Source organism: Moschus berezovskii, chromosome 26 (assembly GCF_049115385.1).
Source record: "Moschus berezovskii isolate FMDL1 chromosome 26, NW_MosBer_1.0, whole genome shotgun sequence".
Taxonomy (NCBI): domain Eukaryota; kingdom Metazoa; phylum Chordata; class Mammalia; order Artiodactyla; family Moschidae; genus Moschus; species Moschus berezovskii.
In genome coordinates this window covers 31,399,008-31,417,976 of record NC_142485.1, presented here as the reverse complement: position 1 = coordinate 31,417,976, position 18,969 = coordinate 31,399,008, and the positions used below count along the sequence as shown (strand labels likewise).

At 44.1% G+C, this 18,969-nt stretch overlaps 1 protein-coding gene across 1 annotated transcript in view; it reads left to right on the top strand.

The window, feature by feature from the left end:
* WWC2 (WW and C2 domain containing 2) overlaps nucleotides 1-18,969 on the top strand; it is a 152,492-nt gene that overhangs the window by 66,761 nt on the left and 66,762 nt on the right. Inside the window, exon 2 of the mRNA XM_055416378.2 lies at nucleotides 16,423-16,532. Within this exon, the coding sequence (XP_055272353.2) occupies nucleotides 16,423-16,532 (110 nt within the window). The remainder of the gene's footprint in view (nucleotides 1-16,422; nucleotides 16,533-18,969) is intronic.

Below are 18,969 nucleotides of genomic sequence, written 5' to 3'. Positions count from 1 at the left end.
CTAGTGCTCGGAGGGCCTGGTGCCCTGCCAGAGGAAAACAGAGGCTGGAGGGCACAAGGAAATGCCGCCACAGAAAGTCTTCCTATAACTTACAAAAATCCAATCATGTGTTTAGCCAGCAGACCAAATGCCGGGGATGGAAGTGATTTGTAGCATGTTAGCGCCATTCCTTGGGCTGCTTACGAACATTTCTTCATTTTCTGATACTTGATTCTCAGAATTCCATTCCTGTAGCTTTAAAAAAAAAAAAGAAATTCTTTTTGTGATTCTTTTGGTTGTACTCTGAACCAGAATGAGGCACTTTTTAATGCAAAAACCTCTACCTTGAGAGGGTTTTAGAGTGTGATTGGGGGATGGGGAGTTGGGTTTGACGTCCATCAGTGCAGATGCAGTCCTCAGCAGAGAAGACAGTGATTGAGCGTGTCTTGGATGTGGCCATTGTCTGGGCCCCAAAGACTCCTGCGGTGGACAGGACAGGTCGTAGGGAGGCGGGAAGAAAGACAAATCAGTCTTTAACCTACGTGGATGTACCACTAAAACATGCTAAATGAAGCCAGACACAAGAAAGCACAGATTTCCATTTGTATGCAAGTCCAGGAAAAGTAAATCTGTAGAGACAGAAAGTAATTTAGTGGTAACCGGTGGGGGTGTGGGGAGTGGCGATGGAGCTCCTGGTGGTGCAGTGGTAAAGAATCCCGCTGCCAGTGCAGGAGATTTGGGGGTTCAGCTTCATGGGTCAGGAAGATCCCCTGGAGGAGGAAACGGCAACCCACTCCAGTATTCTTGCTCGGGAAATTCCATGGACAGAGGAGCCTGGCGGGCTACAGCCCATGGGGTCGCAAAGAGACGCAACTAAGCACAGCAGCTGGAGCAGGGGGCATCTTTTGGGGTGGTCAGAATTGCTAGACTTAGATTGTGGGGTTGTTTTAACTCTATAAATTTACTAAAAATTTCTGATTTGTACACTTACAGTGGGCAAATTTTCTGGTATATAAATTAAACTTCAGTTCAGTCGCTCAGTCGTGTCTGACTCTTTGCGACCCCATGAATCACAGCACGCCAGGTATCCCTAAAATCACTGCAGATGCTGATTGCAGCCATGAAATTAAAGACACTTACTCCTTGGAAGGAAAGTTATGACCAACCTAGATAGTATATTAAAAAGCAGAGACATTACTTTGCCAACCAAGGTCCGTCTAGTCAGGGCTGTGGTTTTTCCGGTGGTCATGTATGGATGTGAGAGTTGGACTGTGAAGAAAGCTGATCGCTGAAGAATTGATGCTTTTGAACTGTGGTGCTGGAGAAGACTCTTGAGAGTCCCTTGTACTGCAAGGAGATCCAACCAGTCCATTCTAAAGGAGATCAGTCCTGGGTGTTCATTGGAAGGACTGATGCTATAGCTGAAACTTCAGTAATGCTATGAAAAAAAAAAAGCTCTTGACTTGGGATTATTAAATTCCAGCATGACCCATAGCTGCTTTCTGTGGTCAGAGTGACCAGGGGCACGAAGGTGGGTAGTTACTGTGGACTCAGTGGAAAGGAGAGAGACTGCGTCCACGGGGTCTCTGCGCAGGCTGGCTTTCCCGGACTCTGGAGGTTGCATCCCCTGGTAACAGACACTGAGCCTCCAGACATAAAAGAGAGATGGGCGCTTTTGTTCTGGGAGCCTAGCCCCGTGTGGTCGTTACAAGGATGACTTTGTGTTCCCCTCAGCTCTGCCTGCGGTCGCAAAGGCACTGGTGTTCATCCGTGACACCGCAGGGAGGCACAGTCCAGGTGTATTTGTCTCCAGAGCAAACGTTTAGCCACCGCCGGCAAGGCGATTTCTATGCAGCTCCCACCTAGGGGACAGGCGCTCGTGGTCTGCAGAAGCAGTGGTGGGACCAGAGCCAGACTCCGTGCATCTCGTGTGTCCCAAAGCTTGAGAGAGGCTGTCGGTAAACATCGGAAGACCCGACGGGCGCATGAATGAAATGTCTCTTTGTTGGTAGTTTTATTGTTACTTCCTATTGGCAGGAATAAAAAGACTGAAGACTGACGTGTCTTGTGGTTGTTTTTCCTCTTCCAGTCGAAGTCGGTTTCCTCGGCATCCTTACCGTGACCTCCTTGTATCCCCCTAAACGTGGGCACATCCCAAGGCCTTGCCTGGCTCATCAGTTTCACCCATTATCTGATCTCCGCCTGGAAATTTCATGCCGCATCTCACCTGCCTTGTCCCTCTGGCAGCTGGCACACGACATATCTTTACGTTAATTGATTATCATTTTGCTTACCTGGGCTGGTATCAACACACTCCTTTGAAACTGCAAATCGTAGCCTCGTGGACTTTCTCGGTTCCTGCTCTCACGTCTGTTGAGTGCACTGTTTGAGTAACACTCCCAGCGTTTGATTACCCAGCTTTTCCGCTTTCAAATATCCAGCAGGGCTGCCGGCCCCAGGAGCCTGTTTTTTCGTTTCCCTGCCCTCCGCGCTGCCGCCAGCTCGGTCGCCTTCCTCGTCACGGTGGTCGCCTCCTCTCTGCAGGTGAAAGGGAAGACTGGATTCCGTTTCAGCCTCTCTGCGGTGCTCACAGGCGTGAGGATCCCTGAGGATCCTGTGGAGAGCATGACCGTGCCCTCTCCATTTCCGATTTAGTGGTTTGCGGGGAGGAACTTAATAACTTGAATTTCCACCCAGGTTCCAGGTGGTGCTGACACTCCTGGTTCAGGGACCGCACTTTGAGACCTGCTACTTTTATGCACCCGGTCCATCACTCTCAGGTCCGCTTTCCTAAATTAAAATTTGCCCCAGGTCTGCATTCCTTGCTAAGGTCTTCTATTCAGCCTAGGACTGTATTTTCCCAGGTAGGTGTAGTGGAGTAGGAAAATCACATTAAGTAATTTTTAGTCTTTTTTTCCCCCCCGCTACTTTTCAGGTCTTCTTATTAGATCAAGGAGATCTAATGGTGCTAATATTATGTCTTTAGCACCTTTCTAATACTTGCTGGTGTTATTCAGTCACTCAGTCATGTCCAGCTCCTGCGACCCCATGGGCTGCAGCACACCAGGCTTCCCTGTCTGCAACCATTTCCCAGAGCTTGCTCAAACTCTTGTCCATTGAGTCGGTAATGCCATCCAACTGTCTCATCCTCTGTCGTTGCCTTCTCCTCCTGCCTCTTGTCTTTCCCAGCATCGGGGTCTTTTCCAATGAGTTGGCTCTTGGCATCAGATGGCCAGAGTATCAGAGCTTCAGCATCAGTCCTTCCAATGAATATTCAAGATTGATTTCCTTTAGGATTGACTGGTTTGATCTTCTTGCAGTCCAAGAGGTTCTCAAGAGTCTTCTCCAACACCACATCTATTCTTCAGCACTCAGCCTTCTTTATGGTCCACCTCTCACCATACACGACTACTGGAAAAACCATAGCTTTGACTAGATGGACCTTTGTCAGCAAAGTAATGTCTCTGTTTTTTAATACGCTGTACAGGTTTATCATGGCTTTTCTTCCAAGGAGCTAGTGTCTTTTAATTTCATGGCTGCTGTCACCATCCACACTGATTTTGGAGACCACGAAAAATTCTGTCATTGTTTCCCCATTTATTTGCCATGAAGTGATGGGACCGATGCCATGATTTTAGTTTTTTTAATGTTGAGTATTATGTCAGGTTTTTCACTCTCCTCTTTCATTTTCATCAAGAGGCTCTTTAGTTCCTCTTCACTTTCTGCCATAAGGGTGGTGTCATCTGCCTATCTGAGGTTATTGATATTTCTTCTGGCAATCTTGATTCCAGCTTGTGCTTCTTCCAACCCGGCATTTTCCATGATGTACTTTGCATATAAGTTAAATAAGCAGGGTGACAATTTACAGCCTTAACATGCTCCTTTCCCAATTTTGAACCAGTCTGTTGTTCTAATACTTAATTGCTTTTTTAACAAAGAGAGCAAGCCATTAGCTCAAAGCTGCTGCCAGCAGTTTGATAAAATTTTATATTACAATTTTGTTTTCATTGTATTTATTTTCAATGGCAAGAGTTAAGGGGCTACAGTTGGAAACACTGGGTTAAGGGGTGGAATCCAGAAGTCCTAAAGAATTCTTGCATATCTTTTCTTCCAGTGGGTTTCATACTTCAGTTATTTTCATATATCACGTATAGTTCTTTGGATTTATCTGAAATTAATTTTGTAGTAAGGAAGAGAAAGGATCTAGCTTTTACCCCCTAACTGACTGTCCACTTAGCTTAACACTTTCAAATAATCAATCTTTTACTCATCGTAAACAAAGTTTATGGGTAAGTAATATCCTTGGAAAAATATTTACAGCTTAACAAAGGATTAATATCAAAATATATTAAAAATTACCACAAATCATTAAGGACAAACAACATAATTTTAAAAAGGACAATTCACAAAAGAAGGAAATAGCATATAGAAAGATTATGAACCTTCAGTTCAGTTCAGTTGCTCAGTCGTGTCCGACTCTTTGCAACCCCGTGAATCACAGCACGCCAGGCCTCCCTGTCCATCACCAACTCCCAGAGTTCACTCAAACTCATGTCCATCGAGTTGGTGATGCCATCCTGCCATCTCATCCTCTGTCGTCCCCTTCTCTTCCTGCCCCCAATCCCTCCCAGCATCAGGGTCTTTTCCAATGAGTCAACTCTTCGCATGAGGTGGCCAAAGTATTGGAGTTTCAGCTTTAGCATCAGTCCTTCCAATGAACGCCCAGGATTGATCTCCTTTAGGATGGACTGGTTGGATTTCCTTGCAGTCCAAGGGACTCTCAAGAGTCTTCTCCAGCACCACAGTTCAAAAGCATCAATTCTTCGGCGATCAGCTTTCTTCACAGTCCAACTCTCACATCCATACATGACCACAGGAAAAACCATAGCCTTGACTAGACGGACCTTTGTTGGCAAAGTAATGTCTCTGCTTTTTAATATACTGTCTAGGTTGGTCATAACTTTCCTTCCAAGGAGCAAGCGTCTTTTAATTTCCTGGCTGCAATCAGCATCTGCAGTGATTTTGGAGCCCCAAAATATAAAGTCTGACACTGTTTCCACTGTTTCCCCATCTATTTACCGTGAAGTGATGGGACCAGATGCCATGATCTTAGTTTTCTGAATGTTGAGCTTCAAGCCAGCTTTTTCACTCCTCTTTCACTTTCATCAAGAGGCTTTTTAGTTCCTCTTCACTTTTTGCCATAAGGGTGGTGTCATCTGCATATCTGAGGTTATTGATATTTCTCCCGGCCATCTTGATTCCAGCTTGTGCTTCCTCCAGCCCAGCATTCCTCAAGATGTACTCTGCATATAAGTTAAATAAGCAGGGTGACAATATACAGCCTTGATGTACTCCTTTTCCTATTTGGAACCAGTCTGTTGCTCCCTGTCCAGTTCTAGTGTTGCTTCCTGACCTGCATACAGGTTTCTCAAGAGGCAGGTCAGGTGGTCTGGTATTCTCATCTCTTTCAGAATTTTCCACAGTTAATTGTGATCCACACAGTCAAAGGCCTTAGTGGTCATTATTAGATTCTGCCCCCTCTTCCAGTTATCTTGTCGAGGAATGGTGGTATATGGTTAAATGAACCTTCACTTACTTTGTGGTTGTTTTATTCACTAAGTTGTGTCCGATTCTTTGAGACCCCACGGACTGTAGCCCACCAGGCTACTCTGTCCATGGGATTTTCCAGGCAAGAAGACTAGAGGGGGTTGCCATTTCCTTCTCCAGGGGGTCTTTCCAGACCAGGAATCGAACCTATGTCTCCTGCACTGGTAGGCGGGTTCTTCATCGCTGAGCCACCTGGAAAGCCTAGTTCCTTAAGTTCTGATAAAAGTAGCTTAGGTTCATTGAGTCGACTTCCGTAAGAGAGGCTTACTCTCACAAGGTTCCGTCCACACAGGGTGAGTGTGCAGTGTCGTCTCTGTGGTTGTGATGGGCATGTCCTCCAGTGACTGTCAAGCCTCTTCCCATCCTGGTCCTCGAGCAGCTGTTATCTGTGATGCAATCTGCAACAGCTGTGTGTTGTTTAAACTCTAGGTAGGAGAACAAGACCTCGGTGGTGGGTTTTCATTTGTTTGGACAGTCATCTCTTAAGCCCTCTTCCTCTTCCAAACATTCCTACCTTCTTTGCCAACATATCCACTTAAATTCTCAAACTATTTTCCAAAACCAAATAATCAGGCAAGCAAATATTTCTTGGCACTTAGCAGAGAAAAGAGGTACAGGTTAAAGTGTTTGCTGACCTCTGTGTTTTCTCCCAGTAAAATACTTAAAAAAAAGAACTTGCTGAATTTTTAAAACACCTGAAATAAATTCTTTGCCTTCTTTGTAACTAAGAATCTGTTTTCTGTTTAGCTATTCATTTCTGATACATAATGTAATGATAGTCAACTAAAATAAATTATGAGACCAGGTATTTTGGTTCGGGTTTTAAAGATGTTTTCCTCCTATCCTGTCCCATGATATAAGGTCAACTATCATCTCAATATCAACCTTCATATTATCCTTTTAGTTAATGCAATTTACTGTTAAATGTCTCTGTAAACTGAACATTTTTTAAAATGACAGTTCTTCCATGGTGTCCTTGTTTTCATTTTTGTCTTCCTTTCTGACCTGCACCCACTCAGTCAGCCAACACAGATGCTCTGCTGACTACATGCGAGGAAGGCATCGGGCTAGAGATGCAGAGAAGGCTGAAGGGGCCCTGGCCTTGAGAAGTCCATAGGCTGATGGGAAAGACAGGCCTAGTAAGATGCTTAAGGTGGCTCCTGCGTCTTTCTGGGGGTGGTCAGGTGGGACGGGGTTCGGGGAACACTGTGTAAGAATTGCACTCCTAGGTTACATGGGATCAACAGTGTAATGGTTTCTTAATACTGCCAAACTGTTAAAAGGATATATCAAGTTACAGAATCACCAGCAATAAATGAATGGAACTGATTTCCCACATCCTCCACCAGAACTGAATTTCATCCTTGGGACAAAGCAAAACAAAACAAAAGCTTGATATCCTGAGAGTCTTAAAAATCAAGCCTCATTATTGTTTTATTTGGCATTTATTTTTATTATTAGTGAAGTTGAGTATTTTCCCATGTTTTTATTATTTTACTTACTCCAAATAATCACTTGGAGTCTTGGCATTCTTAAAACTTATTACTAATTTTATGAAAGGATTTATTGAGGTGAAATTCACAAAGCACAGAATCAGTCACTTTAAGATGAACAATTCAATGGCATATATGTGTTCGCAATGGTGTCCAACCCCCACCGCTCTCTAGTTCCAAAACATTTCCATCACTCCACTACTGATGGGCACTTGTCTATTGCTCCTCTCTGTGGCCCCTGGCGACCATTGATCTTCTTTACATTTGCATGTGTTTATCTATACTGGATATTTCATATACATAGAATTATAATATGTGACCTTTGTGTTTGGCTTCTTTCACTTACCATAATGTTTGGAGGTTCATCCGCATTGTAGCATATTTAGTATTTCGAGGTATTGATACTTCATTCCTTTTTATAGTTGAATAGTATTCCATTGCATATATATACCACTCTTTGCTTATCCTTTCATCCACTGATGGACATTTGAGTTCTTTGCACCTGTTGGCTTTCGGTGGTGCTATGAACCTGCTGCTGCTGCGGCTGCTGCTGCTGCGGCTGCTGCTGCTGTGTCACTTCAGTCGTGTCCGACTCTGTGTGACCCCATAGACGGAAGCCCACCAGGCTCCCCCGTCCCTGGGATTCTCCAGGCAAGAACACTGGAGTGGGTTGCCATTTCCTTCTCCAATGTGTGAAAGTGAAAAGAGAAAGTGAAGTCACTCAGTCGTGTCCGACCCTTAGCGACCCCACAGACTGCAGCCTACCAGGCTCCTCCATCCATGGGATTTTCTAGGCAAGAGTACTGGAGTGGCTTGCCATTGCCTTCTCCGTATGAACCTGCAGGTACGTGTAATTGTTTGGGTACCTGTTTTCAATTATTTTGGTTATTCACCTCAGAGTGGAATTGCAGGGTTATACAGCAATTCTGTGTTTAACTCATTGAGGAACTACCGAACTGTTTTCTATGGAGGCTGTACCGGCTTAGCTTCCCATCAACAATGTCCCATTTCTCTACATCCTCATCAACACTTGGTGTTTTTGCTTTTTAAATTATAGCCATCCTAGTGGGTACCTCATTGTGGTTTTGATTTCCATTTCCCTGATAACTAATAATGTTGAATACTTGTTACTGTGTATTTCATATAAAAGTGAGAAGATAAGAGAAAGAGGAAACCGTGTTTCTGAAGAACTTAAGTGTTCTTTGAGGGAAAAAAGTTTACTTAAAATTAAAGTGGTCCAAATTTGAGAATTAGCAAATTAGTTGTCGTAGAGATTTCTGAAGCATAGGCTTTTGCTTCCAGTTTTTTTTCCTCCCCCAAGCTGCAAGTCTTGCAGGATCTTAGCTCCCAACCAGGAACTGAACCCTTACCTTTGGCAGTGAAAGTACAGAGTCTTAACCACTGGACTGCAAGGGAATTCCCTCCAGTTTCATTTTTAAGTTGAGTTTGTTTTCATTTTCTCTATCACCTGGGTGGATTGGGGCTGTATAATGTGCCTTTAAACAATGGTTCTCAGAAGTGTGGTCCAGGGAACAACAGCTTGAGCATCGTTGGGGAACTCGTTACACACACAGATCCTTCCTTTCCCTTCTGCTCACTTCTCGCCGCTTGACATTCCAGCCGCCTTCTTTGCACCTTGGGGCCGTGTCTCACACAACTGGGGACATCAAGGACTTCCTGCTCACAGCCAAAGGGAAGGACACCGGGTCTGTCCAGGTCGAGGAAAATGTGAAGTTTAAAGTTTGATGCAGCAGATACCTTTACTCCTTGGTCATCACAAACAGCAGGCAGAGAAGCTGAAGCAGTTCCTGGCCCCAGATTTGGCAGTGAAGGAGCTGAACTGAATCACAAACACTGATTTGAACTGTATGAAAATTTTAAAAATTCTCAAAAAAAACACACAAAACCTTGCAAATCCTAGTATCAGTAGATCAGTCCCCACCCCCCTATCTGCTGAGTCCCAGAAGTGGCCCCAGCAATCTGTTTTAATCATCTTTTCAGATGAGTGGAATATGCTCTTAGGTTTGAGAACCTCGGCTGTAACTCAGAATTTCAGGTCAGTCCCAGTATTAAAGAGCTCCTGAGGGAGAGGGAATTCACAATTTTGACTTTGTTAGCATCAACTCTTCTTTTTATCTTTCATAGGCAGGCCATGCAAACAGTTAAACTGAATCGTATTATAGTCTCCTGCTAATTCTTAAACATCATATAGTTTTACCTAGAAATTGCTGTCCAGTCTGCTTTTAATCTTTGATCAAATCTCTAAAGAATTTAAGAGCTGCGTGTCCTTGGAGTGTATCTTCCATTCATCTGCGGTCGGGCTTTATTTTTCACTTCTTTGGAGCCGCTCCTGCCGAGGTTTCTGGCGTGAAGGCACCGTGGGCACTTACAGCCACTACTGCTGGATCCAGGTGTGCTCAGGCAGAGGCAGCAATGGACCCCTCCTCAGCGGGGTCATCTGAAATTCCAGGGCCCCTTCCACCTCCTCCCGCCAGAATTTCTTTTTTGGGGGGTCCACACTGCAGGTCATGTGGAATATTAGTTCCCCGACCAGGGTTTGAACCTGGGCCCTCTGCACTGGAAGCATGGAGTCTTAACCACTGGACTGCCAGGGAAGTAGCCCTCCAGAATGTTTTTAAGGAATTCCTTTCTTGCAATTTCTTCCAGAAATTGGTGGCCAGTCAATCCAAGTAACATATCAGTAGTTAAATCCGTGCCCGGAATTGGTGGTACCAATGGCTGTATCCTGCACAAGAGACTTAATGGCTGGAAACCACAAACTTGGACTAGAGGGGCGTGTGCAGCACAGTCACAGGCTCCTTTGATTTTTGTTTTGTTTTTCCTGCACAGGGTATTCAAATGGAGATAATACTTAACTGTACTTGGCAGGATTTTATGGGGATTTAACTCATATATAGATATTTAAAGCATGTGTGGTACATGGAAGCACTCAGAAAATGTTTATTAGTAATATAATTTACTCTATGTAAAAAATTGACCTTTTTTTTTTTTTAAACATAGAATATTGGAAGTATTGACATTCTTGTAGGTACTGTGTTTGTGTCCCCAAAGCAGCAGCATTTTGGGGGCACACAAGCCATGTGTACTTTCTAAGGTGAATTATTCACAAATGTTGCCTTTCAGGCAAATGTTGCCTCTCATTCCTATTTCTGAGGGAATGAGAGGATTCCGTTCGGTGGTGTAAGGGAGATGCTGGTCTGGCCTCCTGCCATCCTCCAGATCTGAAATCTCTATGCCAGAGTTAGAGTGAAGTTAAGGAGTCAATGTCCAGTGGTTAGGACCTGCCTTCCAATGCAGGGGGCACAGGATCAATCCCTGGTCTGGAAAGTACGGACCCAGATTGCCTGGGGTGTGATCAAAATATTAAAAAAAAAAAAAAAAGCCGGAACACCTGAGGGAAGGCTTTTTGAAGGGTAAGAGGGGACTGTTCTTATTGTTTGGTTTTCAGCCACTCAGTCGTGTCCAACTCTTTGCGACCCCATGGACTCACCAGGCTTCCCTGTCCTCCACTGTCTTCCGGAGTTTTGTTCAGACTCATGTCTGTTGAGTCGGTGATGCCATGCCTTGCGTCCTGTTTACTTGTAGGCTGAGGGAGAAGAACTGTGAGATAGTTATCAAGTTAACACCGGATGGTTACTGATGGAGCGTGGTTGCAGCACAGGGAACAGCAGAGGCGATTACGGACGGAGCCTGGCGGCTTTTCAGTGGAGGGGAGAGTCGTGAACTGGTGAGGGCATGGGGCATCCTAGGCTGCAGGCCAGCGGACTCGGAAACAAGACTGCTGTGTTTAAATATCTGAAAGCCCGTCACACTGGCTCTCTGTGGCACCGCGAATGAAATCGGCCGCGGTGGGTCTCAGCTGTAGGGAGACCCGAGTCTAGCAGAGGAGGCCGGAATGGGAGCCAGTGGCTCAGAGAGGACGTGGACCCAGGCTGAAGCGGTGAGCCCGGCTAGGCGCCCCGTGACGCCCCTTCCAGCTGGCAGCCTCGGATGAGCCCTGGGGCGCCGTGCCCTCCCCGCTCCGGGGTCCTGCCTGTCTGCCCGCCCTCGCCTATCCAGCAGGACCCGCTGAGAAGAATTTAAGCAAACTTTCCCAAGGACGCAGAACTAACTGCCTTACCCTCTTCCGAAGAGGCTTGCGCTCTTAAAAGCCAGTTTCTTCTCGCTGCCTCCGTTCTCTCGGCCCTGTTTCCCCTGCTCCCTTTTCGTTCCTTGGTGTGGCTAGTTTCCCGATGGAAACACAAGCTGCTTTCCGGGGACTGATGAGCACCATTTGTTCTTTCAGGAGTAGCGAGCGTTCTGTTATTTTTACGTTCCCTGTGAAATTCACGCTGTGAACCTCATCGTTAGCCCCAGCCCTGTTCTCAGAGCAATTCAAGCAGCTTTGTGTGGACCGATTCTGCAGCGATCGCAGACGACGGCGCGGACTCCGCCTTGAGTTAAACGTAGGCAGCAACAGATGCTGGGAAGTAAAAATAACCCTTCAGACCTTTAACGTTCATGCTCAACTGTACATTTGGGAGGCTGGGGCCGTGGCAAGAGTTTTATTAACCTGCAAATGGTTCTCTCTGTCCAGTGCCGTTTCATCTCACGTTAGTCCGCGCAGCCTCGGTTGCAGTTCGCTCCGAGTGAGTGTGTCTGGCTGTGCACTTGCGCACACACAATATTCACCATCATATAAGCGGGAGGAGTGCATTCATCTGTGTGTGACATCTCCTGTCATAGGACCCTGACTCCGTGGCCTGACAATAAACACTCGATGATGGGTTGTATGAAAGAATGATATAATGCCCACAAGGAGAGGAAATGCCATGCAGAGTTCAAGCTTTGTATGTAAACTGTGGCAAAGTGCTGCAGTAAATTGCCATTTTCTTCACATTAGTCACGGAGCAAAGGAAGACTGTTTTTTAAGCAAAGAGTAATCTCTGGAATTTAGCATAAAGACGCTCGGTAATTTCAGGCTTTCTGCCTGCTGTTGCTCCTTTGTGGGAGAACCAACTAACTCCATCCATTTTTTTACATCCTCGACATCAAAGGAAGATTGACTCTTTGAGAGATTCCTTGTGCAAAACAAGAGGAAGAAATTTAGAAACACTTCTTCTGAGTCACATTTCTAATTTTGGAATACGTCTGTTATTTCTGTTTCTCCTTACTTCTTACTGTATCATAGTAATATGTTTTCTTTATCAGGATAGCAGCGTATCTGAGTGCTTTTGTTTGTTTGGTACCTGAGAATGTTACTCTATTTCTGTTTCATAATTTGCAAAAGAAATAAAAGTTTGAAATTTATTAATGTGTATTTAATGATAGTGTGTATCTGTTTTTCTAGATACAGAAAATACAGTATTAAATTGATTTTTGCAGCAACACTGCAAGGAAGCATTTATGTTAAAGTTACAGGAAGGGAAATGTCTGAATTTTTAAGTGAGTTCACAGTTACATTTATACTTACAGAAGTAATGCCAATGTTAGGACAGTGACAGTTAATAAAGTACTTATTATCTGCTTTGAGCAATAATAGGAAAAGCTGAATTATTTCCAAGTGTAATCAAGTTACTATAACTTGTAATCATAGTGCATGTTCTGAAACTTTCGTGACTTATGATTGTCGAAGTAGTAGGTATATTTACATCATACTTAGGCTTGAACATGTTGCTTTGCTACCCGGATAAAGCTTGCATAATGTCTCTCTTTTGTCATTCAAGCATACCATTTCCATGTCTCCTTATCCTTTATTTCTTTGGGATGCATGTGCCTTTTAGACAGCCAGGATAGAGGAGATTAGGGCGAGAGGATCCTCCAGCAGAAGGATGTGCAAGGATGTCCAATCAGGTGATGGAAGCTCAGTCTCACAGACAGAGTATGAAGACAGGGCCATGTCCCATGGCGTGGGGAGCTTTTGATACACATAGAATCTAGTCCCTTTTTCAAAAGAAAACCCAATTTTCCTGCACATTTTTCATGATATAAGGTGGGATTTGAGCACAATTCTAAGAGCCAGATTTTGGACTCAGATTAAGTTCAAATTGACTCCAGGTTTGCAGAGTGAACGTGGCAAGTTGCCATGTTTAGATGCCTTGCTTAACACGGCTGAGATTCATTTTGCTCGTCTACTACATATGGAAGCTTTCCACTTGTCAGGCATCACACCAATTGGTTCGCATTTAAACTTTCATGATCTCCTCCCCACTCCGTCCCTACCTTTTAAAAAAAATTAATAGATTGGAAAACAGAGGCTTTTAAGGTTGATAACCTGCCTGGCGTTGTAAGATGGCAGAACAAGGACTTGAATCCAGGTCCCTTTGATGCCAAACTTCAAGTTCTTAACTTCTGAGGAAAATTCTTTCGAATTACTTGGAACATTTGATTAAACAAACACCACTGGGCCCTAGAGTTTCCGATCCTATAGGCATAATATAGACTGTACTCCAGGGCCCAAGGATTTGAATCTAACCGGCTCTGAGATTTAGAGCTTCTGGTCGTGGGAAGTGGACTCTGACAAACACTGCTGTACACTGTACTGCCTGACTCCGTCCCCTGGAGGGTGAGAGACTGCACGCACGTGTCCTGCTTGAGTTCATATATTGCCAACATTCGTTGACTGCCTAACCATATCCTAGACACTCTTGAGTTAGTCCGTTCTCATCCTTCCATTCATCGTAGCCAGTAGTCACATTGCAAGAAGATAGTGGTGTGACCACCACTTAAAATGAAGAGAAAGAAACTGAGGTAGGGAAGGCTGTCCAGTAAGATAGCCCCACCTTATAGGTTATTATTTTTTTAATGTAATTCAACCTTTTCTGTAAATTTTTTTTAAAAAATTGTGAGGGTAATGATAAACAAGATGTGAAGTTGCTCAGTCGTGTGCAACTCTTTGCGATCCCATGGACTGTAGTCCTACCAGGCTCCTCCATCCGTGGAATTTTCCTGGCTATGATACACAAGATGATCATAAAAGTATCCTAGTGAGCTGCAAGTCCTGGAGATAAATGGAAAAGTTATCATGACAGTTCTTAGCAGTCCTTGCCACCCAAGTAGATAGAGTGTTCACACTAGTCCTCAAAAAAACTGAAGAAAAGCCTACTGTGTTGAAATGGGGGTTTTAAAAGAAGCTTTCCTCAAGTCAGTTTCTTACAATGCAAATGTCCTGTGATGTGGCTGTACTGACCCTTGATGTTTACAACAGTGGCCAGACTAGTCACCTGCTTTCACTTGATGTTAACAGCAAGCTTGGGCCTGTGATGTTGGCCTCGCTACTCATCAATGTACTGGCCATATCAAGAAGAGCTCTAGAAAAAACTTGGGGAATAAACAGCTCTCTGCTCAAAATCATTTTCTTAAAATGATTGCTTTCAGTTTAGTTCAGTCACTCAGTCATGTCCGACTCTTTGCGACCCCATGGACTGCAGCATGCCAGGCTTCCTTGTCCATCACCAACTCTCAGAGCTTGCTCAAACGCACATCCATCAAGTTGGTGATGCCATCCAACCATCTCATCCTCAGTCGGCCCCTTCTCCTCCTGCCTTCAATCTTTCCCAGCACCAGGGTCTTTTCCAGTGAGTCAGTTCTTCGCATCAGGTGGCCAAAGTATTGGAGTTTCAGCTTCAACATCAGTCCTTCCAATGAACACCCAGGACTAATCTCCTTTAGAATGGACTGGTTGGATCTCCTTGCAGTCCAAGGGACTCGCAAGAGTCTTCTCCAACACCACAGTTCAAAAGCATCAATTCTTCAGTGCTCAGCTTTCTTTATAGTCCAACTCTCACATCCATACATTACTACTGGAAAATGAAAACATGGAAAATGATTGGTTTAGTTGGGAGACTAAAGAGGAAAAAAGCTAAGTGAGGAATTAGAAGTCATTCCCTTGGTGAAAATGAAGTGACTTGGCCCCGAGGTCGGTCCTGGGGGGCATTCTTCATGACTCTTCTCTGGGCTGGACTGCTTCAGAAGGCCGGGACCCCTGCAGCCACATCCAGAAGTAGACTTCACACTCAGGGAAGGTTGACAGAAAAGGAGATGCTTCTTTCTTTGGAGCCTTGGTGTACTTCATCCTCGGAGGAGGGCTGTTGCAGGCCATGCCTGAGAAGAAAGGATTTCCTTCCTTTTCATGTTTTCCTCCCAGAGTTCAGAAACACTACACAACTCATTACTGTGATGAATGATGCAATTCGAGAAATGACCTGTATTTCAGTTGTGCTGTGAGATCACTGATACGCACCAGCATGGATCACAGGGTCCAGGTGACTTCATATTTGGAACTGCACTGATGGGGCCCGAGCGTTAAATTAGCAGAGATGTCACCTGAAGTTGGCCACCCTACAGCAGGGTGGTCACCAGTCTTTGGCGCTGGCCTGCCTGCAACTGCTGTAACAACCAAGGAAAATCTGAGAGGCGAAAATGAAGGAAGTGAGAGAGAAAATCAACCCATGATAAAGTCCAAAACCTGTACTCTGCTTAGATAACTAGTTTCCCTATTACTTTTAAGGCTTAAAGAAAAAATATAAGGCATTTCAAAAGGTGAGGTCACGTCAATATATAAATATTAATACTTTGTGTGTTTGGTTCCATTAAACATTTTGTTGAGGGACTATTAAGTCCAAGTGTAAAAATAAGATCTATTTGTCCCTCCTCTCAAGGAGAGCTCTTCATGGACCTCACAGTTGAGTTAATTTTTAGAAGAGCAACCAAATCTGTAGTTGGTGTAACCAGGTGTATATCTTGTCTTGAGCATGTGTGTGTGCTCAGATGCTCAGTCGTGTCCAACTCTCTGCGACCCCATGGACTGTAGCCTGCCAGGCTCCTCTGTCCATGGGATTATCCAGGCAGTAATACTGGAGTGGGTTGCCATGCCCTTCTCCAGGAGATCTTCCCAACCCAGGGATCAAAGCCACTCCTCCTACGGCTCCTGCATTGACAGGCAGATTCTTTACGTTGAGCCACCTGGAAAGCCCTTTTCTGTTCAGTGGGAAGGCTATTTAGCTTCAGAGTTCACTCTGTATCCCAGCTGTCGTAACCCTCAGCTTGGAGTTCTTCCTGGATGACCTTATTCATTTATTGTACAGATTTATCTCCCAGTCTTAAGCTGTAAACTTTCAAAAGGTATCATGACTTGCTACTTTTTTGGATATTCATCTCTCCTTTTCAGCCCTGTTTCTTTTTTTTTTTTTTTTTCCTTTAAAGATTTCAAACATAGTAGCGGAAACACTAAAGAACAAAATGGAAATGCAGCCTGGACACTTAGCACGCGGGTGTTGCTGGACTTCGACACGTGCGGTTGGATGGAAAGAGTCACTTGTGCCTCTGTTCTGGTCTGTTCCAGGTTGACCAAGCCCCTGTCATTCGCTGACTGTGTTGGCGATGAGCTGCCGTGGGGATGGGAAGCCGGGTTCGACCCTCAGATTGGTGTCTACTACATCGATCACATAAACAGTGAGTTTTTCCTTTTTGGTACAAACAAGCATGTCAGACAAGTAATCCCCCCAAATCTAGAGTCATACAGGAAAGCAAACACTCTACAGAATGAATTTCTCTATTTCAAACCCTCACTTTCCATATTTAACAGAAATATCCATTTTGGAAGTTTTGTTGGGCTTATGGGGGCAGAGAGGGAGAGGGGAGTCTGTCTGTCTGTCTGGAAGGGCACCAGACCCTCCACCTTGCAAGTCCCCTCCCCCATTCCAAATGGCATGCCCCGTGCAGGTATGTCCATAGTACTGGCTGCTCACTCATTATACTGCCCTCACATTATTTGTTTATAGGTTTTTCCTCACTAAATTGTGAGCTTCCTGTGGACGGTGACTGTGGCTTTACTTTTCTGCCTTTGGGTGCCTCATATGATGATAAATTCTTCCATGTTAGAACAGTGAAGAGCTTTGTCATGTAACGCACAGATTAAAAACCTTTCTGTTTGTTTTTAAGAAATTAAAGTGCATTTCGGTTCTAAATTTTGCTTCAGAAAACACTGTCCTGCATATTTAAAAACTTGATGATCAGAATATAAATTTTTAGGTCTCCCATTTTTCTTTTATACAGTAATGGGATTCCAGTGGCCTGGCGGATTTACTGTGCCCCGAAGTGCCCCAGTTACCCACAGCAAGTAGTCTTCCCACTAAAAAGGCTCTGATCCGTTGTCTCATTAATCTTAAAGATATTCCTGTGAAGTAGTTTAGGGAGGAAATTGTATGTTCTTCTCTTAACAGCTGGTCTACACATATGTTATGTCTTGACATTGTTTGGTTTCAGCATTATTGTCTTTTTTTTTTTTCCAGTAGAAAATTAGTGTTTGGCTGTTCAATACTATTTCTATGTCACACTATTAAATACCAAGAAGTACAAGTTTTGACCTTGACAATGATAGTTACTTTAGGCCCTAAGTGTTTGTGATGAAATTCACCTTTCAGTGGCTATGCGTGTGGACTCAGGGTTCTGTATAGATACTGATGGGGGTGTTTGTAACTAACTATTAATAGAAGGTAATTATGAAGTACTGTCTGTAAGGTTTTGATATTATCACTGCAACCAGAAGTAAATCACTTTTTGATAGAGTCAGAGTTGTACCTTAACTCTTTTGTCTTTTAGTAATTAAGGTCCATTTACATATAAATATGCACAAATTTTAAGCATGTATTTCAATGAATTTTGGCAAATATATACTCCTTTGCAGCTGCTTCTCAATCAAGATGCAGAATATGGTTTTTTCCTCTGTGTTTTCAGACTTGCTCCCTTAGCCTTATCAGACTCTTGATACTTTGTGCCATTCCCTTTTTTAAAATATTTTAAAATTTTAAAAATCTTTTTCATAGAAGCAATACATGTGCTGAGGAGAAAAGTATAAATTATAGGTTAAAAAAAAGGAAGAAAACTCAGAAATAGCCAGGTATTCTAAGCCTTTCAGTGTGTCTGTCCAGACCTTTTCATGTTCACACACAGTTTTCAATTTATTTTTTACATCAAGTGGAACTATATCACGTACAGTTTTATAAACTGCTTTTTAAAACTTAATATATAATCTTTCATCCAAAAAATTTTCTGCGCATCGTATCGACTCTTTTGATAAGAGAACCTCATATTTCTCTCAGATGATCTTCCTAAAATAAAACTAAGATCCATTCATGCCCTTCCTTAGAACCTTTCTGCCATACACTGTTGCTTACAGAATGAGTTCTATATTTCTCAACGTGACATTCAAGAAACCACAGCTCGTCCCTCTTGAGGTCTTGGGGAAGAAGTGAGAGAGCAGAGCCTTAGATTCTATTCCCACCATCGCCAGTAGATAAAGGAGAACAAGTAAAGCACCACGTCCATTCTGAGCGGTGTGCCTGCAGCTCCCGAGAGAAGGTGCTTTAAGCTGATGCCCAAAGGATGAGTGAGTTAACCAGGGCTGGAGAATAAGGGGATGGGGTACAGTTTGGGGGCTGGAAGGAGAAACTGCCTGCAGAAGGAAGCCCCATAAGTAAAGCCAGAGGTCTGAAGAGGCCACAGGAAGCAGGACTTAATGAAAGAAAGAAGAGAAAGTCAGTGATCTGAGGCTGGTGTGAACGAGGCTGGGAGAACGGCTGGAGCGCCAGAGAGGGGTTGGTGCTCGAAGGGCCTCTTGTCTCAGAACTTTCAAAGCCCTGCTTAATCACTGCTGATTCCACGGGACCTGACTTTTTCAGCTGGAAAAAGTCCCCTGTCTCTAAACTGCCATGGCACTCAATCTTGCTCTTCTCGGGGCTCTCACCATTTTCTACCGTATAAAACGCTTGTTGTCCTTGTTGTAGCTTTTATTCCTGTGTCACGACCTGTCCTGAGCTTTGTGATCTCTTTGGCAGGAGGGATCACGCCCGAGCATCTTGTTTTCCCTAGTCATGCAGCAGATGCTCAA